The sequence below is a fragment of the Stenella coeruleoalba genome (assembly GCF_951394435.1).
Source record: "Stenella coeruleoalba genome assembly, chromosome: 1".
In the NCBI taxonomy this organism is placed as follows: Eukaryota; Metazoa; Chordata; class Mammalia; order Artiodactyla; family Delphinidae; genus Stenella; species Stenella coeruleoalba.
The window spans coordinates 106,429,636-106,448,284 of NC_137169.1; the positions used below are offsets into that span (position 1 = coordinate 106,429,636).

An 18,649-nucleotide genomic window follows, 5' to 3' on the forward strand; every position below is an offset into this window, starting at 1 on the left:
AGTAAGCTGGAAGGGATGGTACCTAGATCACCTGTGGTAGGACTGACCTTTGGGGAGAAGTGAGCTTTTTTTTCGGTTTCATTAATAGGGAAGAAAGATGGGATAGGTACTGATAAAAAGAGATTCGCAGATTTGGTGGTGAGGAATCCTGCCTGGTGACTTCTCTTATCCCTGTTAAGTCCTGGGCAAGGCCATGCACTAGGAAAGGAGGATGATGGTTGGAGACGGCGAAGGTAAGAAATGCCATTAGGCAGGATAGGCGAGCTTGCTAGAGAATGGCAGTAGTCATGGTTAACCTGAATGTTTATGTTGTGCTGCTAAGCATTTTCTGTGTACTGGCTCACCTTGTCCACCAAGTCCATGCTTAGCCAGGCACTGCAGTGATGAAGAGCATGGCCAGTGTCTGGCTGAATGCCAGCTCCACCACTTACTGGGGTGCGACCCAGCTTACTTGGGCAAATTACTTACTGTTTCAGAGCCTCAGTTTCCTCATCTCTAAAATAGGGATAGTAGTAGGACCTGCCTTCTGTGGTTGTTGTGAATGAGTTAGTATGTACACATAGTAAAAATTTTAAGTATTATTTAAGAAGAAAAGAGAGAAAAATTATATAAGCAGATCTTAGAGTTAGGAGATTTAGTTATACTGGGGAAATATCTCACTCTGGCTACAATTGACCATTCTGTGGAAGATCTTTTCTAGTCCTTAAAGGTAAACATTTGAGCACTAACCTGAAAATGTAGGAGCTGAAAGAGTCTCATTTTATTCTTTGGTGTTGTATGATAAGATACTTGGCAGATTTCTTGCTTGGTTGTTTTTGGTGTCAGGCTAAAGCTAGGGTGACTTACTTCAACAACTCCCTTGGATTAGGGGTTAAAGCACCTGGATTTTATTCCCATCACTAGGTGAGCCCACAAGCTTGTTTCAGCCTTCTGTGCTGTCTCTCCACCCGTAAAGTAATGGTAAGGAGATGGCTTAGAGGAAAGAGCAGGTCAGAGAGCACTGATGCGAAACCTGGGAGAAGCCCATTCACACCTGTGTGCTCCGTCCATCTGTAAAATGCCGTTGATTATTATTATTAGAAATAATCTTTGCTACCAGCTCATCAGAAATGCCTGGCAGGTTGAGGTGATTTGATATTTGTAATATGTTTAGAGTTTCTTTGGAAGGAGAGTGCAACACAAGTGCCAGGTGTTTCTGCTCTGAGAGGAACTGGGTACATCACCAAGAGTCCAACCACATTCTTAGTACGTCATGCTGAGTATTATAGAAAAACCAAAGAACTTTAAAACAAGGTTCTTGTCTTCAAAGAGCATAGTCTACATAGGGAGATAAAAAATACACATGGGGGCTTCCCTGGTGGCACAGTGGTTGGGAGTCCACCTGCTGATGCGGGGGGACGCGGGTTCGTGTCCCGGTCCAGGAGGGTCCCGCGTGCCGTGGAGCGGCTGGGCCCGTGGGCCATGGCCGCTGGGCCTGCGCGTCCGGAGCCTGTGCTCCGTGGCAGGAGGGGCCGCAGCAGTGAGAGGCCCGCGTACCGCAAAAAAAAAAAAAAAAAAATACACATGGGACTATTCAATTCGACGTATGATTGAGTGCTAGAATGTGTGATGCAGACAGAAAGTACCAGAAGAAGTTACAGAAGGGGACTGTGTAGGTGATAACTTCTTTTTTTTCCTGAGGTGAATGTTTTCTGATGGCTTTGTCCATGCAAGATTCATTTACCACTTCTGTTTTACCAGTGATTCCCGATGTTTAGTGGGAGGTTACAATATGGTGTATGATCATATATTATGTTGAACTTGACAGCCACAATCAGTTTTATAGTCTAAACTGGAAAAACAAAAAAAACTAAAGGTGGTGGGGGATAAACATACAACCTTAAATATAATCAAGACCAAAATATTTTTAGGATGCTTTCTCCCAAGGTCAGCATAGAAACATTCCGTAACATTGTATTCTATTTCTTTTTCCTGACTTCTTCATTTAAAAGAAAAAAACGTGATTGTATGCACTCAGAACTTCCATAAATTCCTTTCATGGTCTCAGGTAAAATCGCTGGGACTGTTGCAAATTTCTAAATGAAGAAATAGACATCTAACACTTGACAATGATCATATTCAGTGCCAAGTCCTAGAATATAATGGACCCTCCCAATTTTAGTCCAGTTCTTGAGCCTCTCAAAGTGTATATAACACCTAAGCTACTTCTAACTCCCTTTGATTCTTTAGCCACTAATCCTGCATCTAATATCCTCATTCAATCCTATACCCCATGGATAAGATACCAGAAGGTAGAACGGGAGGTGCGGGGGGACAGTGGTTACCAAAAAACCACATTGGAACTGCCCTGGAAGGACCAGTGACTGAAAGTGTATCTTGGTTTTCCCTGTTTAGGCTTCCCTAAATAAAGGGCTTTCTCATTTGTTCTCTGGCTAGGTTTGGGAATATTTTCTTGACCTTTATGCTTCAAATTAGCCTTGCAAATTGGCTCAAAAAATATCTTAGCCTTCAAAGATGTTCTTTTACCTTCCGCATTATGGATCATTCCCATGCCTACCCATGCCTACAGCTCCTGTCATTAAGCAGTGAGAACACAGGACACGTACTCAGCATAATTTAGTAGAAAGATGATAGAAATCAGGGGACAGAACTGATTGTATTGGCTCAATAGTTGATTTCAGAAGTACCTCCTTTAATGTCTCCCCACCCTGAGGCCCTGAGAATATAAACAGAGAGTAATTTGTTTCATGGTTTGAAATTGGGTTGGGTTGGTTACATTTCAGAGCCATCAGAGGTGAAACACCAGATAGTTGCTATGGATTTGGAGTACTCAGTGGTTTCAAAGCATTGTTTTGAAGAAAGAAAAACCCAGGTTTTTGAGGGTTTTGTATCTGGACGTAGAGAAATGTAAGGGAGGATATACGGCTAAAGATAAAAATGTCTTTCTCATCTGCTTACAAACGCCTGGTACACGAAGCTTGGGTGGGAGGCTTGTATGCTTGGCAGAAAGTCTTAGTCACCCTTCAGCTGCATTAGCACCAGGGCCTTTTGGCCGGAATATGAACATCTCCCTTTCCTTTAACCCTGATGGAAGCTGAGGAACCATCTAGCTCTGCACCATCAAGTTGGCGGTGCTTTAGCCTTGGTCCTGCTGTAAGGGTGTTTGATGTCTCTGTTTTTGCTCTTTTTGCTCCCAGTGTGCCCTGGAGATGCGAGATTTTCCTTTGGCAGCAGGAGGCACACACCCAGAGAATGCTGGAGCCGCAAGGGGACAGGACCCACTTCCACAGCGGAGAAAAACAAAGAGGAAAAAGGCGTGCAGGTGGCCAGCGCTAAGGGACTCACCCAACAAGCAGTGGGCCACTGCCACTGTCCTCAGCAGCTGTTTCTGCTGCAGCCCGAGAGGAACTCGGTGAGCCCGTCCCTGTTTGTGGCTGCAAGCTCAGGATTTCAATCAATGCATTCCAGTAACCCTAAAGTGAGGAACTCTCCGTCAGGAAACACACAGAGGTGAGGGCTAGGGCCTGGCCCAGCTGCCCCTTTGGGATGTCATAGTGGACCATGAATGCTCACTGGTGGAACAACATGTTGAATTAGAAGCGAATGGGGAAAGAAAAAAAGATAATTAAATAGTGATAGAATAGTGAATCAGAGTTTAGGTTAGAGTTTTCCTCTGTTATTATTTGTCCATTATTACCTGGCCGCTCCTATTTACCACCCCTCTCCTCACCAAAACATAAAGAAAAAGACCTTAAAGACCAGCCAGTACAGTGAGCTAAACTTGGCAAATGAGGAAACCGAGACCTGGAATGGTGAGGAGGCCTAAGGTCCTAGAACTGAAACACCAGCCCCTGGACTCCCACCGTGAGGCTTTTTCCTCTGTTCCATGGAAGTTAAGCTGACGCCCTAAAAGAATTGTTTCCTTCTCCCCTGGCGGCAGTGGTTAGTGTGCCTGCTCTGGTGTGATCCTGCTTGTTCAGGGAGTATGTCCTGGAGGATTTCCCTAACCTGCCAGTCATGGGCAGGTTTCCTCGCGCTCTCCTGGACCTGCTCGTATTTTCCAGCAGGGAGGCTAGTCTCCTGTTACAGCTGTTCCTTGTCATCAGCTGAGGGGCGGGTGGTATTTTGATCTTAACGATGTCTGTTTGTTTACTCTGAGCTAGTCTTAGTGTGAGAGTCATTTCTCTATGTACATAGAAACCGTTGTCCTTTATTGACAGAAGCCCTAGAGATGGGTCCCCATGTGACTCTAGGGTTCCCAAGGCCTGGCAGGCCACTCTGCTTGATCCTCCTCTCTGTTGAGAGCTCTGAGATGAGAGCAGGGGAGGAGGGAGCAAGCAAGTGGCTGCGGTGAAAGGTGGGGTGGTTACTTAGTGGTCCAGGTCTCCTTGACCCATGATAAAAATCAGTCCTCCCTAATTTGTGCTGCCCAGTTGCATCCGGTGTCTGATCTCCCTTTGTTATTTGTCTCTTTTAGTAGCCCTAAGTCAAAGCAGGAGGTGATGGTCCGTCCCCCTACAGTGATGTCCCCATCTGGAAACCCCCAGCTGGATTCCAAATTCTCCAATCAGGGTAAACAGGGGGGCTCAGCCAGCCAATCCCAGCCATCCCCCTGTGACTCCAAGAGTGGGGGCCATACCCCTAAAGCACTCCCTGGCCCAGGTGGGAGCATGGGGCTGAAGAATGGGGCTGGAAATGGTGCCAAGGGCAAGGGGAAAAGGGAGCGAAGTATTTCCGCCGACTCCTTTGATCAGAGAGATCCTGGGACTCCAAACGATGACTCTGACATGAAAGGTATGTCTATAAGATATTTGAGACTCAGAGGGAAGTAGGTATTCCTGAGGAAAGGCCTCTGACATTGGTGGATGCCAGAGAGCCTAATAGCAGCCAAGTGGGGAGAGTAGGCGCGTCAGATTCAGGAGTTCTCGCAGTTTAAGATGGAACTATTTCTGGTCGTTTTCCTGCTAACTAAGAATAGTTTGGAACCACCTTGTTGACTTCTTGCTCTTGAGGATGCAAGCGTTTTAGGATGTTCCACGGCCCTAGCCACGTTCTTGTGGATGTTTCTGGCCTCCATACTCTTGGTACTTAAGTGTCAAGCCGGTAGCTCCAGCTTGTCTATGCCAGGGTCCACCCTGGAGCGGTCTTTCTGACACTCCTCCTCTCCATCAAATCCATCCTTCAAGACTTGGGTTTTGTGCACTCTGGCTGCCATTTGGCCAGAGTTGTAGGCACAAGAGGCAGCCCTGGCACTAGTCCAGGTTTGTCACAGTCAGTTTCAGTGTGGCAGGAACGAGTGGCTACATGTAGTAGAGATACAGTAGGCACCAAAATGGAGTGAGCCAGAAAGAGTATAGGACCAATGGCTGTGGTTTTAGGCTTTTTCCTCCTAGTATAAAGTAAAAAATCGTAACTATAGGCCAGAACATGAAACTAGTATTCAAGCAGTGGAAGTGTTACTTCCCGACCCAAATTTGAAATGAGAACCTGGGTGATCGTTCCCCTGTCTTTCCTTTCTTCTTTAGGTGTTTGTAGGAGGCCTGTTACAAGCACCAGCACTATGCTGGGGGCTGGGGGTGCCATGGTCAGCAAAACAGAAACAGTTGCTATCCTCAAGGGTTTGAATGCACCTAGACAGCAGATCATTAAACAATTACAGTAAATTTGATAAATGCTGAAATAAGGGGAGTTCGGGGGCTATGGGTTCAACTAGCAGGGGCAGCCAGTCCAGGAGGATCCAAAAGGGGTTTCCAGGAAGGAGGGACATTTATGCTAATATCTGAAGAATGCATAGTAGAGAAGTAAGGAGGTGGGGGAAGAGTGCTTTGTAATTAGTCATTTAGGGAGAAGTGTTTTTATGAATAGAAGAGGTTTCCTCTTAGCAAGGTACTTCCTCCTTGAAATTCTCAGGGTGTTTGCATTATGATGCTGTAAATGCTGGCAGAAAAAAGAGTTTTATTCTTTCTATGACATGACTCTTTTCATTCTTTTAGAATGTAATTCTGCTGACCACATAAAGTCCCAGGATTCCCAGCACACGCCACACTCGATGACCCCGTCAAATGCTACAGTCCCCAGGTCTTCCACCCCCTCCCATGGCCAGACTACTGCCCCAGAGCCCACACCTGCTCAGAAGACTCCCGCCAAAGTGGTGTATGTGTTTTCTACTGAGATGGCCAATAAGTAAGTTGATGGCTGTGTCTTGCTGTTGGCGTGGCTTGTGTGTTTGGGCATCTAAGTTCTTACTCCCTTTGAAGATTGATCCTTTTTTTGCCCACTTGTATTATTACTTAAAGTTAACGCTACAGAAAGAGGTAAAATAAAATATAAAACCTCCCCACCCCTACTCCCCAGAGGCAACCATTGATGCTACTTCCTTGGCTTTCCTTCCAGAAATTTTTTGTGCTTGTACAAATATACATATATATACTTTTTTAAGCACAAAAGGGATTGATTGCACAATATACACTTTTCTGCAACTTAGTATTCTTTTTAAAATGACACAAGTAATGTCCATTTTGGAATAATTAGAAAATGTAAACAACTAAAAAAATCTCAGGAATTTACAGAGATAACTACTGTGAACATTTTGGTACATACGTCTCTAGTGGATGGATGGGTCAATGGATATTTATTTATTTATTTAAAATGTGAATATACCCTAGTTTTTTTCATTTAAGGTTTTAAAAATTAAGATATAGAATGAATCTTGGCAGCCTTTAATTATTAGGTGTGAGAATTCATTTTACCCTTCTTGGGTTGGGATTTTGAGCTAGGATGCTCTATAAGACACCTACTAGAGTGGATGGCTTTGAAGGAGAAAATCCTGGGGGTTTTTAGTACCTCTTTTTGAGATTTGCTAATGGCTATCTTTTAATTTCAGAAGTTTGATGATAAATGATAGACAAATAATGAAAACCTTTTTCTCTTGATTTCTTCTCATTCAACATTGCTGGTGGTTCTTTATACTTCTCCTTCCTCTCTTATACCAGTTTAATCGGTTAAAGTGCTTTAAATTTACAGTTAGTGAAATAGGAACAAGTCCTAGTGTGTGCATCTCTTCTGTCTTTGCAGAGCTGCAGAAGCTGTATTGAAGGGCCAGGTTGAAACTATTGTCTCTTTCCACATCCAGAACATCTCTAACAGCAAGACAGAGAGAAGCACAGCCCCTCTGGTATGTCATTTTGGAAACGGAATAATGGTTTAAAGGTTCTGCAGTGACTGTAAAGGTGGGAGATGGTGAATTTCACTGATAGGGAGATAGTCTTTTTTTCTTCTCCCAGTTTTATTGAGATACAACTGACCGACAGCACCGTATAAGTTAAAAGTGTACAGCCTACTGTGCTGTATACTGTATACTTTAACTTACATACGTGACGAAATGATTACCATCATCTCATATAGATACAAAATTAAAGACATAGAAAAAAATATATATTTTCCTTGTGGTGAGTACTTTTAGGATGTACTTTCTTAACAGCTTTTATATAGAACATATGGCAGCATTCATTATATTTATCATGTTGTACATTACATTCTTAGTACTTATTTATTCTATAACTGGAAGTTTGTGCCTTTTGACTACCCTCCTCCAATTCTCCCTCCCTGGTAACCACAAATCGGATTTCTTTTTCTATGAGTTTGTTTTTTTGTGGTCATTGACCTACAACACTATGTTAGTTTGTGGTATACACGTAGTGATTTGATATTTCTGTACATTTCAAAATGATCACCATGATAAGTCTAGTTACTGTCTATCACCATACAAAGATATTACATAGTCATTGACTGTATTCCCCACACTGTGCATTTCATACCCGTGACTTATTTATTTTGTAACTGAAAGATTGTACCTTTTAATTTTCCTCACCTATTTCTCTCCTCTCCCCAACCCCTCTCTCCTCTTTCAGCTACCTGTTTGTTCTCTGTATCTATGACTCTGTTTCCGTTTAGTTAGGTTTGTTCATTTGCTTTGTTTTTTAGGTTCCACATGTAGGTGAAATGATACAGTATTTGTCTTCCTCTGTCTGACTTATTTCACTTAGCCTAAACCTTCTAGGTCCATCCATGTTTTTGAAAATGGCAAGATTTCATTCTTTTTATGGCCAAGTAATATTCCATTGTATATATATACTACATCTTCTTTATCTGTTCATCTATTGATGGGCACTTAGGTTGTGTCCATATCTTGGCTATTGTAAATAATGCTGCAGTGAACATAAGGGTACATGTCTTTTCTAATCGGTGTTTTTGTTTTCTTTGGATAAATACCCAGGACTGAAATTGCTGGATTGTATGTTAGTTATATTTTTAATTTTTTGTGGAATCTCCACACTGTTTTCCATATTGGCTACACCAATTTACATTCCCACCAACAGTGTATGAAGGTTCAATGGGAGATAATCTTGATGGTATAAACTACATTCTGAGCATTTAACCTAATTGTGTGGTTTTAGGCATATCACACTGCATTGGCCTTTTCTACTAACATGCTGATATATTGATGAATTACTAGGAGAGAAGAGGTACAACATAAAAAAGGAGATATTTAGATATCTTAGGATTTCTGTCATGTAGCCATCTCTGGGAAATTCTGAATTCAGACCCTCTGTAAAGAGCAGGATTTTAAAAAATAGCAAACACTCTTGAGTTACTTGAAGAACAGAGAAAAAGCAGCAACAAAAACTGCAGTACTGGAGTACATGCTGATGATACCATAATTAAGGTCTCAGTGACTTTCAAAATGATTCTTATTTATTTCAAAGTGAGAGAACCATTGAATGCTTTTAATTGCTTGATATTTCCAAAATTATAGTAAATGTTAGTCTGTTTCCTCTCTGGAACTTAAGCACCTACTATAAATTACATTAGAAAATGCATATAATGGTTGTTTTAATACACGTAGTGTTCCAAATTGAACCAAAAGATATTTCTTGTGTCTTACATTGTCAAGGCATTGCACCAAATGCTGTGGGGACACTAGAGGTTCAAGGTACAGTCCCTGAGTTCAGGAAGCATAAAATCTAAAACTTGGATGAGTCTTAAACATGGGAAAAGTTAAATGACAATAAACGACTGAAGTGACAATTCAATACAGAATGGATGACATTTCGTCCTTGTTGTATATGAACATAGAAGTCCCCCCTGTGACATAGCAGGCTTAGGCTTTCCTAGGCCTAGGAAAAGAATTTCATGTCACTCTGCATCTCTGCTACTCAAGGGTAGACGATGGATATGTATAATATTTTAAATGTATATATTTTTAAATTTATACTTTAAAAATATTTGTTTATTTATAATTTATATCATTTTGGAATGCACGGCGTACATTGCAACTCAAACCGACATTTTATTGACTTAATGACAGATCTTAAGTCATTAAGACAGTTTTCACTTCCACCTTCTCTGGTACTAAAATGAAATCAGAAAAGGAGTTTATAAGGAGTGAATTGGGAATAGTCCAATCACCATTGCTCCAAATCTAAAATATAAAGGGTGGTACTAAACTGTTTCTTCTGTCACAGTCACCTTGTAGGAAATCAGTGACCACCCTTAACAACAGAACCAAACTTAAACTAGCACTGGAGAGAAAATTAAGGTGACCTCCACACTCCAGTTAAGGAGTCAGAGAGACAGAGGACACTGCAACATCCAGAGTCATCCAAGTTCAGCCAGTCTTACCCCCACCAGTCTCGGTCTGCAGACACAGATGCATGGAGAATACCAGCAAGTGGAACATTTGCATACATACCCACGGAACGTGAACTGTTCGTGTTCAGGGATATGTATGATGATTCCTGTACAAATCTGCGCCTTGATAAACGTTCCAGAGAGTAGGTGGGGATGTAAGTAAGAGTGTTAGGGGTTTGGAAATACAGGCTGGATTAAGCGAACAGGTAGGAGCAAGTGAACATCAAAAAGGGATCACGCGGCTCACTGGAGGCTGGTGAGAGATCCCTTGATGGAGTCGCTAGACTGGGCCTGTCTGTTCTTCATTACCGCCCTTCTCTAGTACCAGTACCTCCAGCAGTGCCGAGGTGTAGACCCAGAACATTACAAGTCCCTCTTCCAGACACTGACAGTGTCCGTGTCACCTATTGTAGGTGAGCGTGCCTTTACCCAGGACTTAGTATAGCATCGGTACTTAATAAATAATAATAAGGCGATCATCCAGCCTGTAGAAAGGGCCGCGTGCTGTCTATTGGAAAGAACAGATCAAGGGACAGCACAAGCTAGATAGCCTCAGATTTCTCTGCAGACCCTTCCTGCCTACAGATGGTCTCACTACAGTTAATGTACAAAGTCTCGTATGGAATCAGTGATCACAAACTGAAAACAGAAATCGGAGATGTCAGGCCCCTGGAAACTCAAGGATAGGAGTACCTCACTAGTCACCGTGCCAGGGGAAACACTGAAGTGGAGCGGCCGTACCTCCCGCCTCTGACGGGCAGAGTACAGAGCTGGAGGTGACAACGGCTTTCTCTTTCAGTTGAAAACATTAGACTTTTTGATTGACAATGAGAAGTCTACATATCCAGTTATACTTTCGGGGAAAGAAAAAGGTGTTAGGTACAGCCTCCCACATACCAAGAAACTAATCTCTCCCTGAATCAGAAACACATAGTAGACATGTGATATCAAACCTGTTCCTCGAAATAGATACTCAAATGTATTCACTTTGGCAGCGTGGCTTTCCCTTGGCATGCTTTAAAGTTATTCAGCAAGGGAAAGAGGATGCCGTTTGACAGCAAAGTGTGAGAAAGAAATCAAAATGTCTGCATGTCCAGAGTGGGGTTGTACATGAGCAGTTTCTACAGCAAGTGTCAGTGTAGATTTATGTGGCTGGGACAAGTCCTTTATAACATATCTTGCTCTTTTCATTGCCCTTCTGTTCAGTTCACCAATGATTTTTAAAATCTCGTTTATCTTCAGAACACACAGATATCTGCCCTTCGGAATGATCCGAAACCTCTCCCACAACAGCCCCCCACTCCAGCCAACCAGGACCAGACTTCCTCCCAGAACACCAGACTGCAGCCAACTCCACCCATTCCGGCACCAGCACCCAAGCCTGCCGCCCCCCCGCGTCCCCTGGACCGGGATAGTCCTGGGGTAGAAAACAAACTGATTCCTTCTGTAGGCAGCCCTGCCAGCTCCACTCCACTGCCGCCAGACGGTACCGGGCCAAACTCGACGCCCAACAACCGAGCAGTGACTCCCGTTTCCCAGGGGAGCAGTAGCTCTTCAGCAGATCCCAAAGGCCCCCCACCTCCACCCGTGTCCAGTGGAGAGCCCCCCCCGCTGGGAGAGAACCCCGACGGACTGTCTCAGGAGCAGCTGGAGCACCGGGAGCGCTCCTTACAAACGCTCAGAGATATCCAGCGCATGCTTTTCCCTGATGAGAAAGAATTCCCGGGAGGACAGAGTGGGGGACCCCAGCAGAATACTGGGGTGTTAGATGGACCTCAGAAAAAACCAGAAGGGCCAATACAGGCCATGATGGCTCAATCCCAAAGCCTAGGTAAGGGACCTGGGCCCCGGACAGACGTGGGGGCTCCATTTGGCCCTCAGGGACACAGAGATGTGCCCTTTTCTCCGGATGAAATGGTTCCACCTTCCATGAACTCCCAGTCTGGGCCCATTGGACCCGACCACCTGGATCACATGACCCCTGAGCAGATAGCGTGGCTGAAACTGCAGCAGGAGTTCTATGAGGAGAAGAGGAGAAAGCAGGAGCAAGTGGTCGTGCAGCAGTGCTCCCTCCAGGACATGATGGTCCATCAGCACGGGCCGCGGGGAGTGGTCCGAGGGCCTCCCCCTCCGTACCAGATGACCCCCAGTGAGGCCTGGGGGCCTGGGGGTGCAGAGCCCTTTGCTGACGGTATCAACATGCCCCATTCTCTGCCCCCGAGGGCCATGGCTCCCCACCCCAACATGCCAGGTAGCCAGATGCGCCTCCCTGGATTTGCAGGAATGATGAACTCTGAAATGGAGGGGCCTAATGTCCCCAACCCAGCATCTAGACCAGGTCTTTCTGGAGTCAGCTGGCCAGACGATGTGCCAAAAATCCCAGACGGTCGAAACTTCCCGCCTGGCCAGGGCGTGTTCAGTGGTCCTGGCCGAGGGGAACGTTTCCCAAACCCCCAAGGATTGTCTGAAGAGATGTTTCAACAGCAGCTGGCAGAGAAACAGCTGGGTCTGCCCCCGGGGATGAGCATGGAAGGCATCAGGCCCGGCATGGAGATGAACAGGCTGATCCCTGGCTCCCAGCGACACATGGAGCCGGGGAGTAATCCCATCTTCCCTCGAATACCAGTAGAGGGCCCGCTGAGCCCTTCTAGGGGTGACTTTCCAAAAGGAATGCCCCCACAGATGGGCCCCGGTCGGGAACTCGAGTTTGGGATGGTTCCTAGTGGGATGAAGGGAGATGTCAGTCTAAATGTCAACATGGGATCCAACTCTCAGATGATACCTCAGAAGATGAGAGAGGCTGGGGTGGGGCCCGAGGAGATGATGAAACTCCGCGCCGGCGGTGCAGACATGCTGCCTGCTCAGCAGAAGATGGTGCCCCTGCCCTTTGGCGAGCACCCTCAGCAAGAGTATGGCATGGGCCCCAGGCCGTTCCTCCCCATGTCTCAGGGTCCAGGCAGCAACAGTGGCTTGCGGAATCTCAGAGAACCAATTGGGCCCGACCAAAGGACTAACAGCCGGCTCAGTCATATGCCACCACTACCTCTCAACCCTTCTAGTAACCCCACTAGCCTCAACACCGCTCCTTCCGTTCAGCGCGGCCTGGGGCGGAAGCCCGTGGATCTCTCTGTGGCAGGCAGCCAGGTGCATTCCCCAGGCATTAACCCTCTGAAATCTCCCACGATGCGCCAAGTCCAGTCGCCAATGCTGGGCTCGCCCTCGGGGAACCTCAAGTCCCCCCAGACTCCATCGCAGCTGGCAGGCATGCTGGCGGGCCCAGCTGCTGCTGCTTCCATTAAGTCCCCCCCTGTCTTGGGGTCTGCTGCTGCTTCGCCTGTTCACCTCAAGTCTCCATCACTTCCCGCCCCGTCACCGGGATGGACCTCCTCTCCAAAACCTCCCCTTCAGAGCCCCGGGATCCCTCCAAACCATAAAGCACCCCTCACCATGGCCTCCCCAGCCATGCTGGGAAGTGTAGAGTCAGGTCAGTATGCTTTCATCCTCACAGTTGCACCTTAAAGCCAGAGATTGCAAAAGCCTGATTTACATCCTTTAAGAAAACTGGTGTCTTAACCTGATTATGCAACCAAAGGAGGTGGCTTTTGCCAAGATGGACGTATTTGTGGCAGAGTGCGTAATCAGTACTTCCATGGGGTTATGCTCTTAGTGCAGAATATGTTTCTCAGATAGGACTGGGAGGAAAATGGGAAATGTGTGTCATTTCACTGAATGATTTACATTTGCACAGTGAACTCACGGTGGTGGAATAGAATGTCTCAACAGTGGGTAAATGTGCCTTTAAATACTAGATCCACCCACTTCAGAGGGCTGCCCTTCATCATGTCAAGAGAGTCTGAGTATCATCCCAAGCAAAGAGGAGAGGCTGCTGAGAGACTTGAGTGGTTCTCGTAAATATGTGTTGACCATAGAAACTGTTACCGAAACATTCTCCTTGGTAAACTGCTGTTCTCAGAGATCAGCTACAATTTATTAGTATTTTCTTCCTAGGAGAAGCTCTCACTGATGATGGTGGTTTTGTGAACGGGACCAGAGGAGGTCAGTGGAAGATGAGCACTGAGGTATAAATACTAGGTCTGTGCTGTCTCCACTTGAGGAAGACTAGAATCAGAATAAGATAGATTTATCCTCCCAAGCTCAAGTGTGTCTCTCCGTTAGGTAGCAGTTCACAAAAGCAGTACAGTGGAGTTGCCCCCTCAGACCTTTTCAGTTCAGACACCTTGGTGGCAGAAAATCAATCAAGAGCGTGTGTAGGGCGATTCGGTTAGTACCTGGGGTGGGATTGCTAATCTGGCTTCCTAGCATACTAATGCCTGAGTCGAATTCTAAATTGTGATTGGCAAGGGAAAGAGATCCATAAGAGTTGCCTGTAACCCATGGTTTTCCCAAGTTTGAACTAATATTTCTTATGCATTCTTGGTGCGTTTGTCTTCCCATCTGCTGAGCTGTCACCTCCATCTCACACTGCAGTCTCCCTCTGCACACACACGGAGCTTGACTAGAGACTGATGATTCATGTCCTGGGCCTAATAACACTGTCCTGTTCATCTGTCTCATTCCTGGCCCTGCTCGTTCATAACGATAGGCCCAGTAGCTTTCAAGAGAAATCTAATTCCCTGCCCTTTTTTTATTTTGCTTTCTTCTCCTAGGTGGCCCCCCACCTCCTACAGCCAGCCAGTCTGCCTCTGTGAGTATCCCGGGAAGTCTTCCCTCTAGTACACCTTACACCATGCCTCCAGAGCCGACCCTTTCCCAGAACCCACTGTCTATTATGATGTCTCGAATGTCCAAGTTTGCAATGCCCAGTTCTACCCCGTTATACCACGATGCCATCAAGACCGTGGCCAGCTCAGATGACGACTCCCCTCCAGCTCGTTCTCCCAACTTGCCGTCAATGAATAATATGCCAGGTAAGAAATCAGGAAGATAGGATATGGAGCTAGCTCTGGACAAAAGAAAAACTTCTTGAAGTCTTTTCTTGATGGCTGGACGTTCACCAAGTTGGAAAAGTATACTATCTGAGTTAGTTTCAGTAAGACTAAAGTGTCTTGCCTAGAGGAAGAGAATGATCACAGTATTTTTTATTAGCTTAATTCAGTGTTTGTTGATAAGAAAGCAGGCTTCTTTATAGTTCTTGTCACTTTCTTATGGAAATTTTGATGCTTCTGTGTACCTAGATGCTTTTTTTTTTGTTGTTTTTTTTTTTTTTGGTAGAAGTTGGGGAGGTCCTCCTGGCACAAAATTGAGAGCGGTATCTTTTCAACATGCTGATCAGAATGTCTTTAGTCCTCAGATATTTTCCTGGAAGGGCAGCCTCAAACCACAAGCAGCCACAGGATTTCAGACAATGGAAAGCCCCTATTTCCTAGAGAATCACTTTCTTTAGGACTAGAGAGAGAATAAAATTCCTCCCTTCCCTACTCATTCTGTTCTCCTTCACCCCTACACCTCCTGTTTCCCCAAATCTCACTAATAGGACATGATCTGGGATGGTGAAGGTGGTCAGTAAAGAGACCATGACTTTTGAGCCATGGGTGTCTGGTTCCAGTTCCATTCTGATTGTTAGGGATGCTCTTTATCATCAGGCAGGTTAGGGCATGCTCTGTGTGTGGCACAAGCACCATCCTTACCATTCTCAGTGGTTAACTCCATGGAGAGACCAAATATTTAAATGTCCCAGAGACCATAGTAGAACCTGTGTGTTTTCCTTTTCCATTAAAAGTTGGCTTTTCTTTACCATTTCACGTAACGTAGAGTTCGAAATGCTCTCTCTGTAAGGTAATATAAAATAGTGATGTCCAGTATCAATTGAAAAAGGCCTGTTTGGTTTCCTTGTTGTTATTGCTGATTCTTAGACTCATAGGACTGATTAGTCTCCAAAAAGGACCATACTAAGTCATCCAGGCAAATTGTTTTCTTCTATATTAAATGTCTCCAATGAAGAAGACTGTACTCATTTGCATATTCACTTGTAACTTTTCACACAGGAGACTTTCTTCCTAGCTGTCTTCTATATACCTTTATGTCCTACAGTTTAAGACTCAATGATATATTGTCTTGTAGAGCTGTTGGTTTGTGTGCCCCAAAATGTATTATAACCTTATTGAGGGCAGAGATTGTGCATTGTATGTTTCCCCAGCACAGTACCATGCACACTTGATGCACAATAGTTTTTTTGTTAATTTGATTTATGATAGTTTTCCTGAGTTGCTTTCGGTTAAGTTGATTCCTTTGATATCTTTATTTTTCTAGGACTGGGCATTAATACACAGAATCCTCGAATTTCAGGTCCAAACCCCGTGGTTCCAATGCCAACCCTCAGCCCAATGGGAATGACCCAGCCACTTTCTCACTCCAATCAGATGCCCTCTCCGAATGCCATGGGACCCACCATACCTCCTCATGGGGTCCCGATGGGGCCTGGCTTGATGTCACACAATCCTATCATGGGGCATGGGTCCCAGGAGCCTCCGATGGTACCTCAAGGACGGATGGGTTTCCCCCAGGGCTTCCCTCCAGTTCAGTCTCCTCCACAGCAGGTTCCATTTCCTCACAATGGCCCCAGTGGGGGGCAGGGCAACTTCCCAGGAGGGATGGGTTTCCCAGGAGAAGGGCCCCTCGGCCGCCCCAGCAACCTGCCCCAAAGTTCAGCAGATGCAGCACTTTGCAAGCCTGGAGGCCCAGGGGGTCCTGACTCCTTCGCTGTCCTGGGGAACAGCATGCCTTCAGTGTTTACAGACCCAGATCTACAGGAGGTCATCCGACCTGGAGCCACCGGAATACCTGAGTTTGATCTGTCTCGCATTATTCCATCTGAGAAGCCTAGCCAGACACTGCAATATTTCCCTCGAGGGGAAGTCCCAGGCCGTAAACAGCCCCAGGGTCCTGGACCTGGGTTTTCGCACATGCAGGGGATGATGGGCGAACAAGCCCCCAGAATGGGACTAGCATTACCTGGCATGGGAGGTCCAGGGCCGGTGGGAACTCCGGACATCCCTCTTGGTACAGCTCCATCCATGCCAGGCCACAACCCAATGAGACCACCAGCCTTTCTCCAGCAAGGCATGATGGGACCTCACCATCGGATGATGTCACCAGCACAATCTACAATGCCCGGCCAGCCCACCCTGATGAGCAATCCAGCTGCTGCCGTGGGCATGATTCCTGGCAAGGATCGAGGGCCTGCCGGGCTCTACACCCACCCTGGGCCTGTGGGCTCTCCAGGCATGATGATGTCCATGCAGGGCATGATGGGACCCCAACAGAACATCATGATCCCCCCACAGATGAGGCCCCGGAGCATGGCCGCTGACGTGGGCATGGGTGGATTTAGCCAAGGACCTGGCAACCCAGGAAACATGATGTTTTAAGCTGCTAAGATTGGATGTGCCGATCCTTGTCAAGATGAGATTCCAGGTCCTGAGAGCTGCTTTGAGGGAGTTCCAGGAGTACTGTTGGTCATGCAATAGGAGAACAGAGACCCAAGGGCTGCTTTGGGGGAGGGGGGAACTCGAGAATGTATGGATTTATCTGAAAACAAATTATTCATTTAATCAACAGGTGTGTTTTTTTAAGATTTATTTTTTAAGAATTATTTTTGTGGACTTGGGTATCCCATGATAGCACCTACTTGGGGATCTGTAGCCGTGCTTTGAGAATTGCCATGGGCCATGTGTTGCACCATTCTCTGTATGTTTACGTCCTTTGGACTGGCTTCTCCCAGGATTCTTTTCTGGTTTTGTTTTTGCTTTGGGCTTTATTTTTTTTGTGTGTACTGTACTATATTGTAAAAGGGATTTTAGCAGAGACTTTAGTCTTTGGGACAAGAGAACAGGAATGCTGGGCTGTTTACTTTAGGTGGAGAATCCATCTTCAGACCTTTGGACTATTTTCTTTCAACTCCAGTGTATAGAAAAACCAAACTACGACCTCAGAGCAGAGTATTAATGAAAAGCACAAAAAGAGGAACTAAGTTCAGCGAGGGGTGGGGGGAGGGGGGAGATTTTTCTTTTTAAAAATAATGATGCTTAGGACATTTGTTTTTCAGTTCAAGTGCTCTTCAGCACTGTCTCTCCCAATCTGAAGACCCACCTTCACATTTTTCTCTTGTTTTCCCTCCTCTCTCCTTCCCTATCTTCTTGGTTAAGTGAGTTTCCTCCTGTTGTGTCCCCCACTGGTGACCCCCTGCTTCCCTCCTCTCTTTTTCCCTTTGGCAGCTGCAATACACGGTGTTATTTTGGGGAAATAAATCTAACGAAGCCTCGCCTTCCATGCCGAGCGTTGTCCCGGCTCTGGGAGGGAAAGGTCTGTCTTTGGGATGCTCAATGGTCTTCTTTGCCCTTCGTCTTTTCTTCCCCAGCCTACCCTTCCCTGCCCACCTTGTTTTCTGTTCTCCTTTTATTAGGAATTCCCAAGTGAATTTTATTAATGTGGGAGTGGAACAGATGCTAAAAGCTATCCAAGATTTTGTTTTTGTTTTTAATTTTGTGTTTCCTTCCCTTTCCTCCCCGTCCCATGCGTCAAACGTTCTGTGTAACCTCCATTAAATTTGGTACAAAACCACTCACCAGAGCTGTGGTGTCAGAAAAATAAAATATATTGTTTCTTACAAAACTGAATTGCCTTTTTTGTCCATTTGGATTCCTGTTTGTTCAGTATTGGGCTTATTAGTTGCCCTGTGACCCAGAAGCATAGTAGCTTTGTATCGGAGTTGATCTGGGTGAAGGTTAGGGGAAGTACATAAAAGTGCTTTTGCAGATGAAGCGTATTGCTTGCTGTTGAGGAGTAACTACCCGTGTAGACTGATCCTGTGCTGTTTCTGTCCCAATCAGGAAATCCTAGTTATAGGCAGAAGAGCAGCCCTGGTCCCCATGCCCCACCTCTAGAGGCAAATTCATGGTCTTTACTGGGAATTTTTGTGAGAGCCAATGTAATGGTGTGA

The 18,649-nt window shown here is 45.6% G+C and overlaps 2 protein-coding genes across 5 annotated transcripts in view; both read left to right on the forward strand.

Moving 5' to 3' along the window:
* LOC307180693 (uncharacterized protein) overlaps positions 1-3,416 on the forward strand; it is a gene marked incomplete at its 3' end in the record, with an annotated part of 70,199 nt that extends 66,783 nt beyond the window's left edge. For both annotated transcript variants that reach the window (XM_079911059.1, XM_079911058.1), the window contains exon 4: positions 3,198-3,416. In XM_079911059.1, coding sequence (XP_079767185.1) covers positions 3,210-3,416 — 207 coding nt within the window. In that variant the 5' untranslated portion in view covers positions 3,198-3,209. The remainder of the gene's footprint in view (positions 1-3,197) is intronic.
* Positions 3,385-18,356, forward strand: BCL9 (BCL9 transcription coactivator). Of its 3 annotated transcripts, XM_079910812.1 has the most exons (8): positions 3,385-3,510; positions 4,478-4,794; positions 5,994-6,183; positions 7,075-7,174; positions 10,933-13,174; positions 14,358-14,395; positions 14,501-14,618; positions 15,961-18,356. In XM_079910812.1, the coding sequence occupies exons 1-8, from the start codon at positions 3,458-3,460 to the stop codon at positions 17,076-17,078; spliced, it is 4,176 nt and encodes a 1,391-aa protein (XP_079766938.1). In that variant the 5' UTR covers positions 3,385-3,457; the 3' UTR covers positions 17,079-18,356. The 3 variants fall into 3 exon arrangements, with proteins under 3 accessions (XP_079766938.1, XP_079766937.1, XP_079766939.1); XM_079910811.1 differs by having other exon boundaries at positions 14,358-14,618; XM_079910813.1 differs by having other exon boundaries at positions 4,478-4,572; positions 14,358-14,618.
* Positions 18,357-18,649: the final 293 nt, after the last annotated feature.

Bases quoted from the DNA above. Each gene is read 5' to 3' on its own strand.
- BCL9 (XM_079910811.1), top strand. From the start codon at position 3,458: ATGCATTCCAGTAACCCTAAAGTGAGGAACTCTCCGTCAGGAAACACA. The intron at 6,184-7,074 runs GTAAGTTGATGG...CTGTCTTTGCAG, and splicing joins TCTACTGAGATGGCCAATAA to AGCTGCAGAAGCTGTATTGA. The intron at 13,175-14,357 runs GTCAGTATGCTT...TTCTTCTCCTAG, and splicing joins GCTGGGAAGTGTAGAGTCAG to GTGGCCCCCCACCTCCTACA.